General features: G+C 36.7%; 1 protein-coding gene across 2 annotated transcripts in view; it reads left to right on the top strand.

The window, feature by feature from the left end:
- The window catches only part of ANKRD10 (ankyrin repeat domain 10), a 37,588-nt gene that overhangs the window by 1,263 nt on the left and 15,226 nt on the right, over nt 1-21,099 (top strand). For both annotated transcript variants that reach the window (XM_035318153.1, XM_035318159.1), the window contains exons 2-3: nt 5,078-5,230; nt 12,984-13,075. In XM_035318153.1, coding sequence (XP_035174044.1) covers nt 5,078-5,230; nt 12,984-13,075 — 245 coding nt within the window. The remainder of the gene's footprint in view (nt 1-5,077; nt 5,231-12,983; nt 13,076-21,099) is intronic.

Below are 21,099 nucleotides of genomic sequence, written 5' to 3'. Positions count from 1 at the left end.
CTCCCTCCCGTTCACAATATATTTCTATTTATGTATTGATTGCCTGCCAGGGAAGGAAAATGAACGTACTTAGGCGGACATAATGCAAGTACATTAAGAGATGGGTTTTGTACAGTAAGTGATTTGATCTGTGGTACCCAACAAACATTTTAGAAACACAGCCGAGTAATCCTACAGTTTTAAAAAAACAACGCCACCACAACAAAAACACCCTTCTCTCTATTAAAAAGCTAATCTTCCGTGTTAGGAAACGGAGTACCATAAATTTTGTCCTGAAGCAAGCTCATACAAAATGTGAAGATACTGATGTGGCATTAAAGCTTTCTCTCTGTCTTGCATTTATGATTCCCGTTTCCTTTAACCATTATCATAGGAATTTTTGTGCGTGCATGTGGGAGTCTTGCTTTTGTCCTTCAAGCATGTGTTTTGTTTTGTTTTCCTTAAGTATTTTTAGCTTTCTACCAGCCATGCTAGGATATGAGAGTTCTTGTGCACGTTCTCTTCCCATCAAAGAGACTCTTGCAGAAAAAGCTGCTGAAGGGAACAATTCGGTTTGCAAGCAACTGTATTTGCTGTGTTTATTCTTAGGTATCCTCATCAAATTTGATTTTGTGTGTGCGCGTGTGGTTGCTTTTGCATGTGAAATGGGCGGGAGTGTTTTTCAAGTGAAATGAAACTTGTAAAGATGGCACAGGCTACAAATGTTTCGATATCACTTTGCATATATGTTTTTTTAAAAAGCTTTGTGGCAGAGGCTAGGCAGCTTCAACGTATGAAAGTCATCTGCACATTTTACAGTCATGTTAGGTAATGTTTTTCTTTGAGGCAGAGACTGTGCAACAGAATCCCAGAGTGGCCGAGGTGGGAAGGCAGCTCTGGAGGCCGCCTGCTCCAGCAGGGCCACCCAGCGCGGACTGCCCAGGACCACATCCAGGTGGCTTTTGAAGGTCTCCGAGGAGGAGACCCCCCACCATTCCAGTTCTCAGTCACCCTCACAGTGAAAAATGTGTTTGGGCGGAACCTCCTGTGTTTCAACACACTTGAAAAGTTGCGGGATTGTAACTGGATCTCAGACTTGACTTTGTGTTCATTTGCCGTAGTCATAAATCAACCTTTCACAAGCTAACAGGCGATTGCCAAAAGTGAAACAATAGCTGCTTTTAGTGGACATCCATATGCATGTCTTTATGTTCTTATTCACGTTTATTTTTTTTCAAATTAAGATTGATCATAATTGCAAATGGAAAGTTTTTCTGCCTCTTCAAGGATCAGGGTCTTACAACTTTAACTCCTAATGAACGTTTCAAAAATTAATGAGCAAGATTCGTTTGCTGTGGTGGCAGTTCTTTGTTGTGCTAGATATTGTATGATTTTCACTTGTTTTTTTTTGCCTGCAAGAAATTAAATGGCACCAGAACTTCATTGCTGTTCTGGTACAGGACACTTCAGCAGCATGGTCTATAAGACTCGAAGGGTTCTAACTGCATCTCTGTAGGAGACTGAAATGACAAAACTGATTTAGTTATTCTCGGAAGAAGTACGTGTGGAACAACTTGCCGTGAGCAAATCTAAAACAATTCCTACACATACACGTGCATGCGCAAAGAGGATCAGTCTAGGGTTGGTGACCTTCAGCAGTCTATGGATGTTTCTTCACTTCTTGCACAAGCTGGACCAGAGGAAAGCCCCCCTTACATCAAAGGGCAGTGCAAAGTCACTTATAAATGAAGCTGCGGAACTGCCTTCCTGTACGCAGTTGCCCTGCAATAGGGAAGTAGCAACAAAAGTGAAGTCCAATTGGAGATGAATATGCAAAAGATAATACAGCTTTTTATTGGGGAAATACTGATCTAATACTAGTCAACAAAAACATAGCGTCTCAAGACTAAAAGAAAAGACAGTATTTTTGAATAACCATATAGCTTACTATAAAACGTACCTGTAGACCTTACAAGTAATAATTAAAATACCAACAGTGCCCCTTTAAAATAGTAGGTAAGAACTCCTGGTTGCAATATCTGATGTTATGGTGACAGTATGGAACTCTGTCCATCCCCCACTTCCTTCCTCCCAGAAGACAGTACCGATCACAGACGGTAGCACATCCAAATTTACTTTGATTTAGTTGAATATCAGTGGTGGAGTTTCCATTTTCAGGGTATTCCCTCACTGCAGAGAAGCGCTTATATCCCGAGAAGTAAATTAATTCCCATTAGAGCTGCTGTGTTCAAATTAGAGTTAATTATATGGCGCCCTAAATTACACTGATGTTACGCAGATTTTTGAGAAGATGGGTCAGAATGTAAAACTGTTGAAAAGCTACCAGAGAGGTAGAAAATAAAGGGCTTGCGTTGAAAGAAAAAGTCACCGTCGATTCACTTTGTTTCATGCTTACCTTAATTTTGTTTTTCTCCTTAACTGCTCGCACGTGTATTTCTTGCTTCCTTTGTTTGTATCTACTGGTTTGTGCTCTTCTCCTACTCTTATTTTTTGACGTTTGAATGTTTACATTATAGGAAGCAAAACAGTAGTAAGTACATTCTGTTTCTTCTAGAACAAAAGTAGTGCAGATAAAGCACGCGTTTCTTCCTTGGTATTGTGCCAGCAGTGTGGCCTATATGGAGGCTTGTCCGTTGGCACCGTTAAATCGGTTTAACCTCCAATTTAGGTATAACGATACAGTGGGAAATATCTTCTGAAATGTTATTCGATGAAAGCGGCCTTGTGTGTCCTAATCTAAAGCATAAGTATTCTGGTGGGGTATCGTCCTTAGCTATGTTGCCTTTTTCTATCCACAGAGTAATTTACCTCATTTTTCAATAGCGTAGAAAGAAGCGGGCTTTTCTGACAGCCATGATGCAGAAGAACCCTGCTTCAGCTTTTAATGGGATGAAACGTTATCTTCGTTGCTAAAACCCCATGGGAGATGGAGAGGGGGAGATACAAGGGGGGGAAAAAATAAAACTTGGAAGTTAAAAATTTAAACACAAAGTCCACGGTGACAGATAGCCATTTTATAAGGCAGATTCAAGCAGTGCAAGACGACACGGGTGCACCAGTTCCAATACTTTTCCCCTTGCAATTGGCAAGTCTGTGTAACGAGGGAATTTGGTTCAGCCCAGTTTCTGTAGAGGAAATATTCTTTATTGAAGCTGCAGTGCTTTTCTGAAAGCATTTTAAATTAATTATATTGAAAGATTATTGTTTTAAAAACTGTCTGAATTTTGCTTGCAGTTATAGTAAAGAAACATCTAGGTATAGCTGGTGCTTTTTTTATCACATCACTTATTAATGATTACAGGAATGATTACAATTATTGGAAGTTATTAAGGGTTAACAGCAATATTGGGGTGCTAACTTGTAGACATGAAGGAAAGCCTTAAGGGTAGCAAATACAAAATTTATTTGGGTAATTTAGCATTGGAACTACAAACTACCTTACACCACTTTTACTGTATTTTTTAATGTGTGTAAATATATATATATATATATATATGCATTTTTTCTTCAGCAGACTTACTTGTTTGCTTTTGAAAAGATACTTTTTTCATTGGTAATGTTGAGATTTATGGAGCTAGAGCTGTTAGCATTGTGAAATTTCAGTTCCCGTCCCCCTTGGACACTTAATTTATGGTACGTTAATGGTACTTTTACGTCAGGTCCATTACTGTCCAAAAAAATGTGGTTTTGTATATTCTACAGGATAGAGTTCATATGTGTTTGTTTGAACTATACAGGGGAAAAATACAGCTGAAGTGCACAATGTATCTGAAAAACTAAGAGTGGTTGATCCTATTCATGTAACTCATCAACATCAGGAAGTTACAGATTAAAAAAAAAAAAAGAAGACATTGTACAGAGGCAGAGAAGAACACTGAAACTGTGATGTTCATGCCTCTATCCGTAATCAAGCTGCCAGCTTACTTTTTGATGCTTTTTCATCACTTCTTTATGAACAGATTATTCCCTAGCAGTCCAATAGCTAATAAACGTTTCCTTTAATTAACTATGTGAGACTGACCAGGAGATTTTAATTTTACGTAAAGCAATGCCCCGAGTCAGTGTGGAGTTTCTTTGTTTTACAGTTGCATGTGTGTGCCCCCCCCCCCCCCCCCGCGTTTGTTTTTTAACCACGATAAATGGAAGCCTAGACTAAACTGTTTGTTTTTTAGCATAGCGCGTTCCCTTTCCTGTCAACAAAAGGGCAATGTTACTGTGTGACAGGAAAGGAGCTGTGGTTTTTTGACTGTTTTTGAAAGTTGAGATCATCATGGCTGCGGTTTGCTCAGCTTCTGCAAATGTTATGTTGCGAACACTTAAATATAGTAGCTGGATATCGGATACTCCTGGTTAGTAGGATAGGAAAATAAGTCAGAATATGAAGTGACAAAATACTCTTTCGTTTTTTTTAAAGGAAAGAGCTTTGCTGGTTTTGGTATTGGCACAGACATGCATGCTGCTGGTTTTAACAGTTCTTCAGCTATAATAGGAAAACAGTGAACATAATGTATTTCATGTATAGATTTAGCATAGCAGTAATGATATTGGTTGTTAATAATCAGGGTCTGTCACTTTCAGAAAATATTAAAGAAATTCAAACTTTCTTGCATTTTCTGGTTTATCTCCCTCTGAACTCTCCTGAAAGTTCTCCTGAAAGTCTGTGTATCTCCTAACAACACTTTTGTTTTGGCAAACATTAGCTAATAATGTCTGTTTAGTATCATGTTTGCAGCTTTGCCAGATCAGAAACTTTCTGCCTAACAAAAGTGAGCCAAATAGCTCTTGTGGTTAACTCTGAGGGTATTATTTGTGCTCTCTTCCCCATCCCAAAAATAAATGTCAGAATTAAGTTTGGGGAATGAGAATTTAGTATTTCTCAGGTACAATCTGTGGCCAGGGGTGGCAGGAATAAGGAGGAAGGGGAAAATCCAGTGTTCATGTTCTCTCATGTTTTGTGTCCACTTAGTTTCGCTAGTAAGTTTAGCTTTTGGGGGTTTTATTTATTTAGCATGTGCTAATTGTGTCATAGCATATCTGTGTAACGTCTTTTGGGTTTTATTCCCTCATGTCTTTAAAGCTGGAGTGCCTAATACAGTTAGTAAGAGCCGGAGCTTCTGTAAATGCCAGTACAACACGTTTTGCTCAAACACCAGCCCACATTGCTGCTTTTGGAGGACATCCACAGTGCCTGAATTGGTTGATTCAAGTGGGGGCCAACATAAACAAACAGGTATGGTTTAATGTGTATTTCATGTCTGCATAATTTTGGAAGAAGTGTCTTGGTCCCTTTTTACAGTGTGTATGATCTTTACATTCACATACAGGTAAAATACTTTTAACATCCCCTGAAGTCAGGTAACTTAATTGTTGGGTACAGGGCTTTGCCGTTGTTGTAGAGGTAGGACTAATAATTTTCTTAAACCACTAAAGGTTTGGAGAACATTTGGTTTAGGTGCTGACATCTTTCTCCTTGAGCAAAATGATACCACGCTGCCCTGATGCTGGCAGCATTACCAAATGCTCTGGTATTTTAATGCATCATTAGGGGAAAGAAAGAGAGACTAGTGAGAAACATCTTACTTAATATGTAAGAATTAAAAAATGAGCCAGTGAATTTGCCACTATCTACAGGACCGTGAGACCTCTGTGGTCCTTGATGATTTAGCCATACGTCTAACTAGTAAAATCTAGTAAGACATGATTTATTTTAAGATGCATTTGGTTGCATACTTTTTTTCTTTCTTAGATTATTTCCAAAGCTTTTCTAGTAATTTCCTGCTAGTAGGTCAGAAACTTGACTAACAAAGAGAGAATGGGGGTGGTTTTTTGTTTTTGTTTTTAATTGATAGTTTACTGTTACCATGGGTATAGATATCAATTTATTTGGTAGTATAGAGTGCATTAATATAGTAAAAAAGCACGTAAAGGACTGTTACACTCTGGTATGGTAACAGAATCAAGTGCTTAAAAACATGCATTTGGAGAAAATGTTTCCAGTACTGAAGAATCTATTATGTGTGCTGTGCATACATAATGTGTTCGCTTACAACAGTACTTAAAAATAAGATTTATAATGTCCTATAAGAGTAATTATTATTAGAGCATATGCATTTACTAAAGCTGTAGTACAGCACAGCATCTGTAAAATCTGTTTTGTTAAACTTACATCATACTTTTCCTAAGGTATTTAATAGCCAGACTGTTTTAAATGCAGTAGAGTTAAGCTAAGACTGCTGAAGAACTTGAACTTTTGCCTTTCTAGAGTTGTTTATATATATATATTTTAAGTTATGCAAAAAAATAAGAAATGGGGAAGTTTGTGTTGAGTTTTCAGAAAAGAAGGCTGGTGCATTGAGAACAGCTGTGAGACACCAGGAGAATTATAGAAACAATGAAGGTGACTGGATGCAGAGGCTATAGATCGCATCTTCTCCTTGATACCTGACAAAAGTAACTTACACAATAAGTTATTGCTGCATAGTGGTAGAATCATCAGAAGAGAAAATACAAGAACTAGAAATGCATCTGGAGCACAGGTAAGAATGTAAAGAAACTGTGATTAGAGAGGAAACATGGCATGCACAGAATAAAGATGTACAGATATCTGCTAAATGAGAAGAGAAGAATGAATGAAAATGAATGAATGAGAAGAATGAAAGTTTCCTGCTAAGAGGATAAAGAGAAGAACTGACCAGTGAGGTTGAAATGGAGTTGAAGAACAAGCTTGCTCTCCTGGAACATCTAGTGGGTGAGGTTATAACGCAGAAGAAAGTGGTAGCTAGGCCCCAACAGAAGAGGAGAGGAGTGCAGAGATAACTCTCCATGGGCTGAGGGCAACATGCAGATGATTGTAGGGGAAAGCAGAAGGCAGCATGACATGCAGTTAAAAGTAGACTGGTAACTCATTCCATCTTAGAGAGGGCTAGTCTTAGTGACTAGCCAGTGACTCAGGAGTCTTTATTAATCTATGGCCTATCATGAGAGCAAATCTAAATAACAGGAAGACCTAGGAAGAATTCAAAAGGCAGATTTAGATACTGACAAGCAAAGGGTGCCAACATAGACAGTACTGAGAGCTGATGCTGTGGAACTCTTGTATGTTGTTAACAGTAGTATCAAACTACACTTGTGTAAAAACAATTTTTTGACCCCATAGAATATTAATTGAGCATACAGGAAGAGGTATTTTAGGTTTGGTTTGATAAAAGAAGAAATCTCTGGTTAATTAAAAATGACAGTTGAAACAAGAATAGCTCTTTAAGATGCAGATGGTCAGTCACACTGGTTTCACGTGCATGAGCACTCAAAGCTAGACAGCGTACCTTTGTGACACCTACAGCAAAACAACCCACAGATAACTTGGAACGTTTCACACACGAGTATGTAAAGCACAGTGCATGCTTTGCTCTCTCCTGTTCCTTCCAGTCGTTTATTGAATTGCAGTCAAAATCTACTATTCTTGTTTGATTTGCACTGCTTTATAAGTGATTCTAGTTTCTTATTTAATTTCCAAGCTCTTTCAGGTGATTATCTAGGGCTTCCACCCACACTTTTGAGCTTTTGGAGCACTATTTCCTGATGTGTATTTTGTTTATTCCTTCCAGCTCGCTGACTGATGCTGTACTTCAGACAGACATAGTCACTGGCTAATGCTTGTGTGAGGACAAGTGTTCCATGGACACTGGATACAAAACACATGCTGAGAAAGATCTGGGAATACTTGATATTTAAACTAGTAAAAGTTTCCTTCCAAACTGACTCCTGGTCACTGGCTACAGACTAACCAATCACCTCTGGAAAAAGAAAAGGATAGCTTCTGAAAAGGAATCTCCTCAAGTCTCTCAATCCTAATGTAAACCTCTGGTACTCAGTAGAACTTGCATACATGCTTTCTCATATCTGCCTGAGGTATTGTAGCCCCTGCTGCCTGCCCTGAAGTTTAGGAAAACATTAAAATGATTATTTCAGTGCTGGTGACAGTTGCCTGGGACCTTTCTCGGGCAGCAGCAATGAACGACAAATGCTGAAAGCTGCTTGTCCCAACTGTACCTTGCTCTCCAAAATAAATTCTGTGAGTATATATCCCATAATGTCCAGCCTTCTTGTATAACTGTATGTGCTGGCTAGAACCATCTTTTTTTTTTTTTCTTCCCCTGATTGGCAGGCAATTCTTACCCCCAGTCCCTCACCTCCACAAGGGTCACCATAAACATTCAGGGAAAGGCAAAGTGCCAAGCAATATTCCTGCCTGTTTTTACCTGCCACTGGGTGCAAGAGAAAGTCTTACTTCTTTTTATATTCCATGAACAGTGCCTACTAATAGTTCTTAATGTTGTGAGACAAGACCTGCATTTAGCTTCCTGCCTGCTTTAGTTCACTCTAACAGTGCAAAGCAATTACACTGCTACTTCCATGAAATTTTTGATGTTTTTATCCTTGTCACAATGCAGACTGATTCTGTGCTGCTGTGCATATTAGCATCAGATAATCATGAATTCTTCCTGATTAAAAAGCCTGTTGCTTCATTTAAATATATTTTCCATCTGACCTCAGCATATCAAATATTTCTACTATATGTTGCCTTCGTTGATTGGCCAAAAAAAAATAAAAAAATCCTTGGCCTGCCTTGAAGGGGAAGGATAAGAAATATTACATCCTTACAGGTGACGTTAACCTACTGTTCATTCCACCAGTTACCGTAATTTGGTAGTGATGGCAGACAGATTTAGGAGCGGTTAGACTACCCAAACTTGTAAGAACTGTAAACACACGAATATCCTTGGTGGGGAGGAAAAAAGATGCATTCCTTTTGTGTGATAGGTTGTCTAAAATATAAAACTACATGCATTTTGGACTAAAGCCAGATAAATAGAAATATTCCGTCATTTCTCATCTGTACCGAAAATCCAGAAGGAGAAACCATCATGAATTCAAAGCAAATTTTTAGTGAAGAATGAGGAAAAATGTTCCATCTTCTCCAGCTTCTACTTTCTAGCTTCAGAAAGGACAGAGCTCTAGGTCTAAGGAGTCTGAACGCTTTCTGGAAGTGTGAGCAGTTGATAGACTTTGACATTCAATCAGCTGAGTAAGGAATGGAGTTGGCTTTTATTTCTTGTTAGGTAAAATAATGCTGTGTCTTGGACATTGATACTAGAAGTATTGTACAAGCGCATACATAGTTAAAAGCCTTCAGTATAAATATTCATGGGGATGTTTTAAGAAGAAAATTTACAGGTAAGTAACTTTCAGATGAAAGAGGAATAAAAGTACCAGTGAGTGAGATTAATTGAATAGTAATCAGACACTTGGAGAAGGAAATAGGAAGTTTGCTCAAAATTGAACTGGAAGATCTTAAAGCCACCAGAAATGTGTATCTCAAAATTGAGGAAAAATGCTTCAGACTGAACTGGGTAAATACAAATATCTGAAAGGGGACTTGGACTAAGCAAAGAGAGAGATTTAATTCGTAGATGAAATGTCTGAGGCTAAGCAGCATAGTGACGAAATGCAAGCTGAGATTTACTGAAGAAGATTTAAGCCAAAGATATGAAAGACTCAGGCATGTAAATAAAAAGAATAAGGAAGGAAGAATGAGATACCTATTCAGTAAAATGAAATAGTCAAATGTAATCCAGCAATGACCCCAAGCTAAAAAAAAAAAAAAAAAAAAAGTGCCTTCGTCTTTGCAAAAGGAAAGTAGTGATCCTCCAGGGGAAAGGAGAAAGACATGGCTTGACAGTGGCAGTGAGTCGCAAAAAGTGACCGTGCCTGTGATGCCATGTGACATTTTGTCATCTACTTTGCAGCAGTGTACTTGGTCTTCACGAGAGCAAACAAACTTCTATTACCTTGAATGCTAAATTAATAAAATTGGGAAAACTCTCTTAATTGATTTTTCTGGTCATTTATTTGCTATGGGACTTGTAGATTGTGAGTCAAGTTTGGCATGTTGGAGCAGTGTTATGTAAGAAGGATAAATGGGATCCTGAAGTGTTTTGCTCTATTTATGAAAGACCAGTACAAGTTACTGATATTTCCTTTCCTGCAGTATCGTTGCAGAAGGGGTTATGTCAAACTCAAGTGCATATATGGGAACTGTGATCAATTGGCAGGTAGTGTCAGGGAATTCTTAGAGTCCTTCAAAGTAAAATAACTGGCGTTGGTCTTCCCAGCCAAAAAAAAAAAAAAAAAGCATATGGAAGAGGTGAAAATGAAAATGTGAATACATGAAAATGTGGTAATGTGCAAATTGAGCATAAAGCCAAGCAACCAAGGCACTATTCCCGGAAAAAACTTTTTTTTTTTTTTTTTCTGTTTAGTGCCATCTATTCCAATTGTTAAGTCTAAACAGAGCTGTGCTCAGTCTCATAGAGTACTTTATTTACCTCTATGGGTGATTTTGGATGTGTTAAAAAAAAATCATAAATTTCCAAGCCATTTTCAGTGGGAAATACCTCCTTTCACTCTAGATCATAACCCAAAGGGAATTCCTTTGTTTGCAGAGCTAGGAACCTATTTCAGATAAATGGAAGAGCAAATAGTTTTGGTCCTGTAGTAGAACTTCAAAAGATAACAATGAATGTTAGTGAAGATGGAAAATGAGGTGCCATAATTAAAAGGAATGCTATACAAATCTAAATTCATATATTCTGATCTCAAAGTATTTTCTAAATTCCTTAGCTTGCATGCTTTTCTGGGCCAGTGATTGAAAGAAGCGCTTCTCAAGACACGCGTTCTCTTCCTGAGATACTAACCCTTTTCCGGTTATTGGTGACATGCTGATTAACAGCTATAAGCTCAGCTTATTTTTATAATGCAGTGGTGAGGAGCTCTTTTGCAAAGGTCCTTTCTTACCCTTCTAACGTTTCCCTCAGCAGTGCTTTGTAATTCAGCTATCTAGATCTTAACTGGGCTAGATTTGTGGGTCTAGTAAAGATTGTTGTCATCTGTATCATGCATTGGCAAGATGAGCTAACTTGACCTAAACTGAACTTTATATTGATGATGAGCTTTTCAGTTAGGGATAGGGTTGTAAATACTAATGCTGAACAAAATTAAGAGGACAATCACTTCTTTTCTACACTTTCATTTCTTTAACAGAAGAGGGGGGAATGGAAATAATAACAAAATGATGAATCGAAGACAGCTACTATGATGGGAAATGTATTATGCTATTAGGGAAATTCTGGATAAATTAGAGCCAGATGAGTTTCCATTTAGACAGTTAATAAAATTGTGTCCTCTATTCAACATGTCTGTCTTCCTGTAATTTCTAGAAAAGTTACAAATAAGAGGAATTACATAAAGTTCATTGAAAAGCAGTCTTCTATCCATCAGCTGCAGACAGCCATTTTGGAAGGAGTGTATGGCTCTTTCATAATCACTAAGGACTCCAAGGAGTTTTCTGCGTTTTTCTGTCTCCAAACTCTGTTGGCCTCAGCAATTTGCCTTAGTTTTATAAGGTAAAATGTGCTGTTCCCTGCTTAGGATGCTAGGTGTATCACTGTTTGGCTAAATATATGTCTTAAGCTATGGGAAACTTGCTTATCCTTAGAGAATTTGTAGCGTGTTATAAAAATACTTCACTGTAAAATAAAATTGGCAAATAGCAAATTGAGAGTATATGAAACATAATCCAAAATTAATCTTTGAGTTACATTTACATGGTCTAGAAAATGTGATTGCATTTCTCAGAAGCTTGGCAGACAATTTAAAGCACATTACCTTCAGTCAGGATGGTGGTAAGATCATATTGTGAATGTGTTCATATTTCAGATTTGAAGCGTAGCCAGAACTGCAGAGCTAAGTGTTGAACACCATTGTGTGTAAAGACTGTCAAGTCAGTAAAGGTGTTACGTTACTTTAATAGCTAGTGGTGATGTTTTAATAAAAGAAACAACAGAGAAGCAAGAATGAGGTACGCATGCTTAGACTGTTTAATGTCAGTGGAGCAGACAGTGAAGTCTATCCAAAATTTGGGGAGGACAGAAGGAGGATGGGGATGAAGGAGAAGCTTGCTGTGCAGTGGAAGCGTTGAGGACTGAAAAAACATAACCAAACTAACAACGCTGACTTGCTACCTCAAGGCCATGTTTCATTACGGATTCTTCTCTGTGATTCCTAATACCTTATTATTAATAATATCAATTAATAGTGATTAAAAATAAGTAATCATTAATATTATTAATAGTAGTTGTTTAATTGCAAGTCCTGAATTTCATGTGCATCCTGAGGTCATGATGCATGGAATTCACCTGCTGCTTACCAATTGCATTCATAATATTGTGTAGATTTTTCCCTGTTACCTGTGAAACCAGCTTGTAGAGAGGAGTTGCCTGAAAAACAAAATGCTTTTAATGGTTAACACTAATGGAATTTAAATGAATAAAAGTAGACAGAAAATAAAAGTATTTAGGACACATAAGTTAAATGTGCATGTCTCAGGAGAGATCTTGCCTGGCCTGTGAGTACTGGGCATGTTTATGTTACAGTAGAGTTAATCGTAGATACATCTCACCTGGAGGGTGTTTATTGTGCAATGCAGTACTGGGTAAGTGTGTCAGCGGGATTTGAAAGCAATATAGTCCCACAAACCTGGCTATAGTGCTTCTGAATTCAAGATGGCTTGCTCAGGGCAAGGTGCTGGGGAATGAAAATGCTAGGAAATAAATATTAGAGTAATTTGTTCCAGTAGTATGTATAGATCTCTTTTTTAACAAGTCTTGCTCCATATGATTTTGCTGATTACCTAGTTATTGACTGAAGGCATATGCAAGTCAGATGCCCTTATTGTTGTTCCTAAAAGTACATGAAAGCCTACTGCAAAATTTAAAATACTGATAAAGTACCTGATTTATTTGCTAGCTAATAAATGCTGCTTTTTTTATATATGTATATCTGCTTTCTTAATTAAAATGAGTAGTGTAAAAATAAGATTGTCTTCTGAAAGATTATGCTTGACAAAATGTAGTTTGTCTTTACAGGATTATGTTGGTGAAACTCCTATTCATAAAGCAGCACGGTCTGGTAGTGTGGATTCCATAAGTGCCCTTGTGGCTCACGGTGCGCAAATAGAGTAAGTGAGGTGTTTTTCTTTTGTCGTTGTTGATTGTTGTGTGTTTAGCTGACTAACTTAGACCAGTAAACATAGATACTAATATCAGAAAGAAAAATCAAAACAGCAGACACATGATTAAAGACAGCTAGACATGTTCAACTGTAATAAAGCCCAAGATGTTTTGCATGTCTAGTAAAGTTTATTTAACTGAAGTTGTACCAGTGTGCTACATTAGTATTGCATTTATATGTGATGTATTAAAAAATGCATCTCGCTCCTGTGAGATGGCCCCAAATAATACACTTTATCTAGCCTGTAGTTATTTTTACACTTAATTTACACCTTACACTGGTGAATAAATACAGAAAACAATGCAAAAGCAACATTATGTGCAAAATAGCATCTCACACACTCTTTGCAGTTAGTTTAATGCTGTTTGTTAGTGTATTGTGTATATTTGCCCTCTTAACTTTTTTCTTTAAAGGTTTATGTACTGCAAAAACATTCAGAAAATCTCACAAACTTTTGCAACTTACAGCATGGACAAAATGGATGCAGTTTTCACCTAGAAATGTTGAGTATAAGCTCTATGGCTTATAATAATGTAAATACTTTAGAACTTTGTTTTAATTAGAACTAGCCTTTTTTATCTTAAATGGTAACTAGTTACTGTATTTTAACCTGCAATGTGAAACTATTGAGTTGTAAGTCAAATAAGAGTCATGTAGTTAATTTCTTGTTTTACCCTTTGGTTTCCATCTTACTGTTTTTGTAATGCTGCCCTGATTAATATACCATAAAATTTAACTTTTTCAATGGTATCATAGAGTAGTCAGGAAATACAGAACCTTTAAAGTTAATAGAAATGAACAAATATGAGAGATTACTTCATAGAAAAAGTGCAGTGAGGTAACTCATGCAGCTGTCAAGGTCAGTTATTGACGAGTTCATGAAATCAGTTGTAAATTCATAAATTCCCGTTTTGCACTCACTTCCAGATGTTTTAAGATAAACTTGGTTTTAAATTTACTGTGGAATTGAGCAAACCTTAATTATCATCATCAATTAGTATGTAATCTTGTAATTTTTTCAGAAAGTTTCCAATCAAAAGAGAAGTTGCAGAAGTGCATAAACAGCATGAAATGAGTGACTTGAGTCTGATGTAAATGAAGAGAAAGTGTTACATCCGTAGAGATTCAAAATTAGGAGCTGAATGGCTGAGGTTGGAGATGTGGCTGCAACTTTAATTTATATACTTGAAATTTTGCTTTTTAAATGTTGTATTTGCAAGCTATAGTCAAAACACTTGGTATGTGTTTCCGGCCTTTTGACTTTTTTATCAATTTTAGGAACAGGAAATCACTTGAATTTGCAGTTTTCTAATTTTGAATTCCATCTGTGTTAGAGTAGGATAGACTAGTCACAATTTCTATAGGCCCTATCCTGTAAATGGCAAAGTAAGTGATGCCAATGCAATAGGCTTGTGGAGCAGCCCATGTTCCTCTTTAGGAGGGTAAAATTGGGTAAAAATCTGCCCCTGCCATCTGAGAGAGACAGTTAATTGACTGATTAGGGTGGAGGATTTATTCCATAGAATGTAGTGATCAGGCTCAGGATGTTAAATTAGGCCAAATCCATAGGTACAGTTCTGACATTGATTAACTTTGGATCATCTGGGCTTGAAAACTGGACCCATATCTCTAACGGTTACGTTGATTTCCTGATATTTGTAGAATCTTGAAAATGTAGTTTTGTCTCCTTTATTTTGTGGCTTCAATTAGAAGAAAAGGAGAGGGACATTTCCACATATTTTAATTCTAATTAATATATTTTAACTGAAATGGTCATTGACTGTATAGGGCAAAGGCAAGAGTTTTACTAAATAGAGAACTAAGCACTAACTTAAGACTGAAGTGCTGATCTCTATTGATGGTGAGCATGGCCTTTTTGTGGAGGTTAGATTTTTTAATACAATCTTGTCTATTTCTTCATACAGTTATGGTATCAAAATCTAGTTAACGTGAAGATGCAATGTCTCTTTTGACTGCAAATAGTCAAATATGCCACTTATCCCTGATATTTTATAGTATACATCAAGTATTGCCCCATCCCTTATAAAGTTCTATACAGAAAATAGAATAGGGATGCTAAGATTTCATTATTACACTAACGTTAGTAATCAGTAGTGTAATATTGCAAGAAAATTATTTCCTATTTATGAGCGATTATTCAAATACTGCTGTTAAAGTAAATTGGACTAGTGTAATCGTCAATATCAATGTCTGCCCTATTCCTACGTACTTCACTTGTTCGGTTATGTTGGAAGCCAAAGAATATTGACAGTGGTCCAGTAAGAATAAAAGTAATTGCCTCACTTGAATTGTTCTAGTTTACTTTATTTCAGGTTTGTTAGTGTATTGCTTTTGCAGAGAAATACAGTATGTTGCAGTCTCTAAATTTCATGAAGTTGTTGCATTGTTTTTCTAATTGATGAGAGAGAATTTGGGACTCTATTCCTGTGTAAATTTTTAGTAATATTAAAAATAATAATTGTACCCTAGTGAAAATATTTTGATTTTTTTGTGGTATTTACCTTCTCATTTTAGCTGAAGCATATTCTGTGCACAGTATGTCCTACAGCCATAAAAATGGTTGCTCCACTAACTATGGTATTCATGGACCCTTGAAGAGGGGGAAGCAGGTGGTCACAATGTCCTCATATGAGTGAAAAGGTTTGCTGTGTAACTGACTTTTTCATGTGGATAGTACCTTTTAAAGTATCCATAATAACTGCTGGATTTTCACTGAAACGGCATAATTAATGCAATTTATGTATGGTTAATTGTGTATTCTTTATAATGGTGACAAACAAGTGTCCACAGCTCTTTACAGGGAAAAGCCTTCTTGGTGCCATGTTTTGTTTTGCTCTTTTTACACTATTTTTGAAATGCTGGATATCATACAGTTTTAAAGATTGTATCTCAGCATGTATATAAATATAAAATTCACCTATAAACACAGGATACTGTTGAAAAAAAAAAAAAGGCAGATGCAGCTGTTAATTATACTAATTTTAACTTAATTCTCTCATTCCTTGGCTGTTTCGATGCAGTTCACTTGTGCATCATCATGTTCACCTCTTTCTGAATAAAAACCAGTTCACCTCTTTCTGAATAAAAAACAGTCCTTACCAGAAATCTTACAGTTTTTGGAGAAATCATTTTGTATACCATGATGGGATGCTGCAAGACCCTGAAGAGTTACTTTTCCATTCTGGTTTCTTATGCTCTAGTTGTCAGGTCTGGGGAAAGTAACTGACGTGCTGGAATAAATAACACCCATACATCTCTTTCTACCATATGACAGATTTTTATCGCGATGTTATAATTCTAGCTGAGGCAGATGTTTCAGCCACTTTCTTATTAAAGCTGTCTTGCATTTGTTTGAATACCTAAACTCACTCCTCCTTTAATGCCAGAAGCATCCGATCTGCGGTATGTAGTTTTGCAGCAAGAACTTTACTACCATTCTTTGACGATGGCTTAATTTTAATTCTTCTTCGCAAATTCATGTGTCATGAGCTACATTGTGATGTTTGTAAAAAAAGCATCCTTAACTTCATTTTACTTCTTCACAACAGCTCTTCATCCTTCACAACAGAAATCTAACATATTATTTTTTTTTAGTTCCTTTTGATTAGCCAACTGTAAAATTCTTGTCATACTTTTCTCTTTGAAGTGACATCTTTCATATTTTAATTATGACCACTCCTGTGATATCTCAGCTTTTGTTCTTCTCATTTGTACTTTTGCAACTGTACTTTCTGAAACTCATCCCTCTTTGGTGAACAGACAGAAGAATTTTGTGTAGATTTCTGGAGCATGAACAGCAGAAATCAGCTATTCCATTGCTACTTCTATCAGTTCCCCCTTTAGGGAAACTTACATGGCTTGTTCCCTGGAACGGTCTCAGGGTTTAGACATCTGCTCTGTTAGCCGAGTTGCACTTATTACTTGGAAGTAGGTAATGCTTCATCTTTCTGGTTTTCTTCCTGCTTTCTTAAAAACTTAGCAGAGACTTGCTATTTTTTTTAGCTCATGCTTTTGTTAGCTAGCTAACTTAGCTACCAAACTTTGATTATAGAACTGCAGCCTGTTTGTGTGGTGTTGGAATACTTCTGATGTCAAATGACATTACAGTGGCATCTCTTAACTTCAGTGTAGGAAAAGCAACATCCTACTGTCTTATGGTCCATAACCCCATCTTGAGAATAATACTTCTGATTCTCACTATTCTTTTATTTAGGAATAGCAGTTACGTACTGTTTCAACAGAATAGTTCTTATCTGTTAATTAGTATATTAATACTTACATGATCCGTGTGGTACTTGTCAAACTTAGGCTGCTTCATACAGTATTCTTTTTGCAAACCTGATTGCCAGCTCCCCATTCAGCTGTCAAACTTTTGGACTAACTACTGTTGCATTACTAGACAGGATGGTATAGCTAAGAAAAATGTGGCTGTTCTGTTTTCAGTATATATCAGAAACATTTTTAGGGCCTTCACCACAGTATTCATGTAATTACCATTCTGCAGTATGGAGGCCACAGGCTTGGGGTCTCTTTCTTCCTTTCCTGTCCTATATAAATTCATACAGAGAGGCAGAGTCAAAGTGTTTCATACATAACAGTACAGGTGAAATTCTGGTTCTTCTGAACAATAATTACAAATAAAGCTTGATAATTTCTTGTACATTTGGTTTCATACTCTTGTTGTTGTAGAAGAAGAATGATTTGTGACCATGAAACAAGGTTGTAGTTTGGGTTAGTTTCAAGGAAGGGTTTGGGAATATTGAAGCAGATCATACATCTATGGATAGCCGATAAACCAGAAAGTGGGAGAGGCTCAGTCTTGGAGGAAATCAGGATGGAAAAGGGTAGTTTTCATGGTTGAAGCTGTTCTGAGTAACTACAGGAAGCTGTGGCAAACTCAGTAGTTGCTGTTCCGTTTGAGAGTGGGTTAGTCTTAGTGGAGGTGGAATAACAACAGTAGTTGTTGACATAAGTTCAGAAATAGAAAAAAATGTGAGAGGTGGTACTTTTTTATGAGTAAAGTTAAATTCTTCATTAAAGCCGTGATATTTTGTGACCTTTCTGGAACATAAAGAGGACACAGGATATGGTCCAGCTTGATAGAGGAGCTTAGTCATTAGTGACAAGCCTTTGTGATTTATAACAGTGGTTTCTTGGCTTTTCTTCAGTCCAAAAAGAGATGGATAAGGAAAAATGAGGTGTTACCAAGACTTTAAAGTCTTTATAACTCAGATATCTGACAGGAAAGTTAAGATTTTTTGGGGGGTGAGTGATTTTCCTTTCCGACACTGTGCTTATGTTCACAGTGGAGCTTCCCTTCAGATAAGTTGTTTGTTTGTTTCTGTAAAATAAATTATTACTAGGTGCAGTTAAGTCAGGTGGAGAAGCCAGTGTTACTGAGTGGAACTTGGATGAAGCACATCATGTTAGGTACAGTGGAAGAAGCGAGGGTGCAGTCTATTCCCAAATACAATAGTCTGATTAGTTCTGATGGTTAGTCCTGACATGGTTGTGGTGATCTGCATGGATGCTGTGCTTGTTCTGCTGATACATTTTGACTGCAGAATTGTTAGAGCAAACAAGTTGCAATTAACTTCTGGTAGTAGGTGCATTGATTTGGGTTTCATTTGCTATTCTAGTTTGGGTCTTTTCAGTGGAGTTGATCATAGTTTAACTAGTGTCTTTGAATCTGGATAAAAACAAGGCAATTGTAGCGTGGCCCACGACATGTTCAGGTTGGTCAGAAACAGCTTTCTTAAATTGTGTGACTTGTGCTACAGGTTATGTGTTGGATTTCATTGCATGGAGCTTAGCAAGTCATGGAAGAGCTTTGGAAGCAATCACGTCGGGAGAACGTTACTATTCTGTTTCAGATCAATTCATTCTTTCTATTTTGCAAGATGTTTTCAATACCTGGTAGATAGACTTTCTTCAATTAAAAAAAAAAAAAAAGTTGAAAATACTCTGTGAAGCTCCTTTAAAGTGGTTTCATGCATGTCAGTAGTTTCTTAATCCAAAAGATCTTCCGTCTGCTTGAGTAAGAGGACAAAAAAATAAAATTTCATGTAACTTGAAAGACCATCTGATACATTTAGTCCTTTCAGTCTTGATTTTTCCCTCTTTTGGCACAAAAATACCTGTTTAAAATTAATTTACCTTTTTTCTTTAGTTTTCCCAAGCTCTTACTGTCCATGATTTTTATACTAAATCTCTTGAACTTGTTTTCTCCATTTGGCATGTTTGAAAGTAGCTTGCTTTTTTAATTTTTCAAGTTCTAGGTCAATTTCTCTCATCATTGCTTTTCAATTTATACATTCAAGAGAAATAAGGTGATTGTATTTGCTACCAGAGGCATCTTTGAGGAATCTGCATTACAAGACTGTTCATCTTTTCGATTCAGAGTTTACTCTGAACTTCTCTTTAATAGTCTTCCATAATGCTTTTCTCATTGTAAGCAACTTTGTCTGGAGTTCCTGGTCTGTGTCTAGAAACATACTAGTAGCAACAGCGATGGTTCTGATTTTCATAGTTTGCTGGCTAAATAACTCTTCTATTGTCTTGGGACTTAAAGTGGCTGCAATACTAAAAAGAAACTGGTTTGGAATTCATTGTTGCTAGTGATCTAGGAAATTTCTACTTCATTTTCATAGTGAAGGTCTTTTCTTCTATACAGTATTGCAAGCATGCTGTCATTTTAAGAGTTAGCATAGTCCTTAATACCTTTGTGAGTTGTGTTTAGGAATAATTTCTTACATAATCAAGTATAAATTTAAAAAATACTGTTGATTGCTGCTAACAGGCAAAGTCACATATTTCTTCAGATAAAAGTTTACTTGGAAATGTGAATCATTTCTACAAGAGATAATGAAAACCAAAGTCCTCTGCTTGAGGTCTTTCTTAAAGCAGTTAAATCAGAAACCAAATCAATAAATCGACATCTGATGGTGATGATTGTAGGATTTCTAATTTGCATACCGTGGTTAATGAATTCTTCCTTGTGCCAGTATTTGCTCAGTCGTGAGCAAATGTGTCTAATACACGTGAGAGCTCGTTACAGCTGCGTAGTTCTTCATGGACCTGGATACTGAGGTGAAAAAAGTGCCTTCACAAAGCAGAGCTTCTTTCTTTCCAGTACGCTCACCTTGTTATGATTTTGGAGGATGTTCTGAAAGTCTCTACCTTTGTTTTAAAAGGTCTAAAATAATTTCAGCTGCCACATGTTTTGTTGTGAAATAAAAACTTGGCACCAACTTGTGCGTTTGTAGATGCCCAGTATGTAATTCTAGCGTGATTTTTTGGTAGCTATCCCCAGCAGTGGCACACATCTGTTTAGTTAAGAAATTTTTTCTCTTGGTATCTTAAAAAAAAAAAAAAAATCAAAACTATTTTGCAACTTTTGTATTTGGACACCAAAGGGTTAAAACACTTAAAGTTTAGTATTTTAAAATCACTTTGCTGTAGAAATTTTAGATTAGTATACTGATGTTTATAGGAATTCTTTTCTCACTGTGGGCGTTTTCGTGTTCTGATCTCTTTTTTTCTTTCTCCTTTTGTTTTAATCCTTGTATCTGCTAATTTTTGTATAGGAATAGTTACTAATTCTTTTGAGATACAGCCTACTAAATTTAAAGTAATTGAAGCCATGAGTTGACTGGTAATTTTAATCCATTCTATATAAATTTCGGTGAAGAACTGACAAATTGGTTTCAGGATGAACGTAATAATGCTTTAAAGGCATAAAAGGCTTAGTATCTTGTTGTTAAGGTGGTCACATGAGAATGGCTTACATAATGAATAATGTGCTACAGCACTTTATGTATGTTAATGTAACTTTTAATCTTAATGTTGCCTGCAAATATGTGATCCCTTATGATTATAAGTTTCCTGTTTATGCACCATTGCCCGTTTAAATCAAACAGAAGATTCTGAAACTGTGAAAACTACACATGT

Source organism: Oxyura jamaicensis, chromosome 1 (assembly GCF_011077185.1).
Source record: "Oxyura jamaicensis isolate SHBP4307 breed ruddy duck chromosome 1, BPBGC_Ojam_1.0, whole genome shotgun sequence".
In the NCBI taxonomy this organism is placed as follows: Eukaryota; Metazoa; Chordata; class Aves; order Anseriformes; family Anatidae; genus Oxyura; species Oxyura jamaicensis.
Note: the sequence above shows the minus strand (reverse complement) of the source record. Positions and strands in the feature narration are given on the sequence as shown.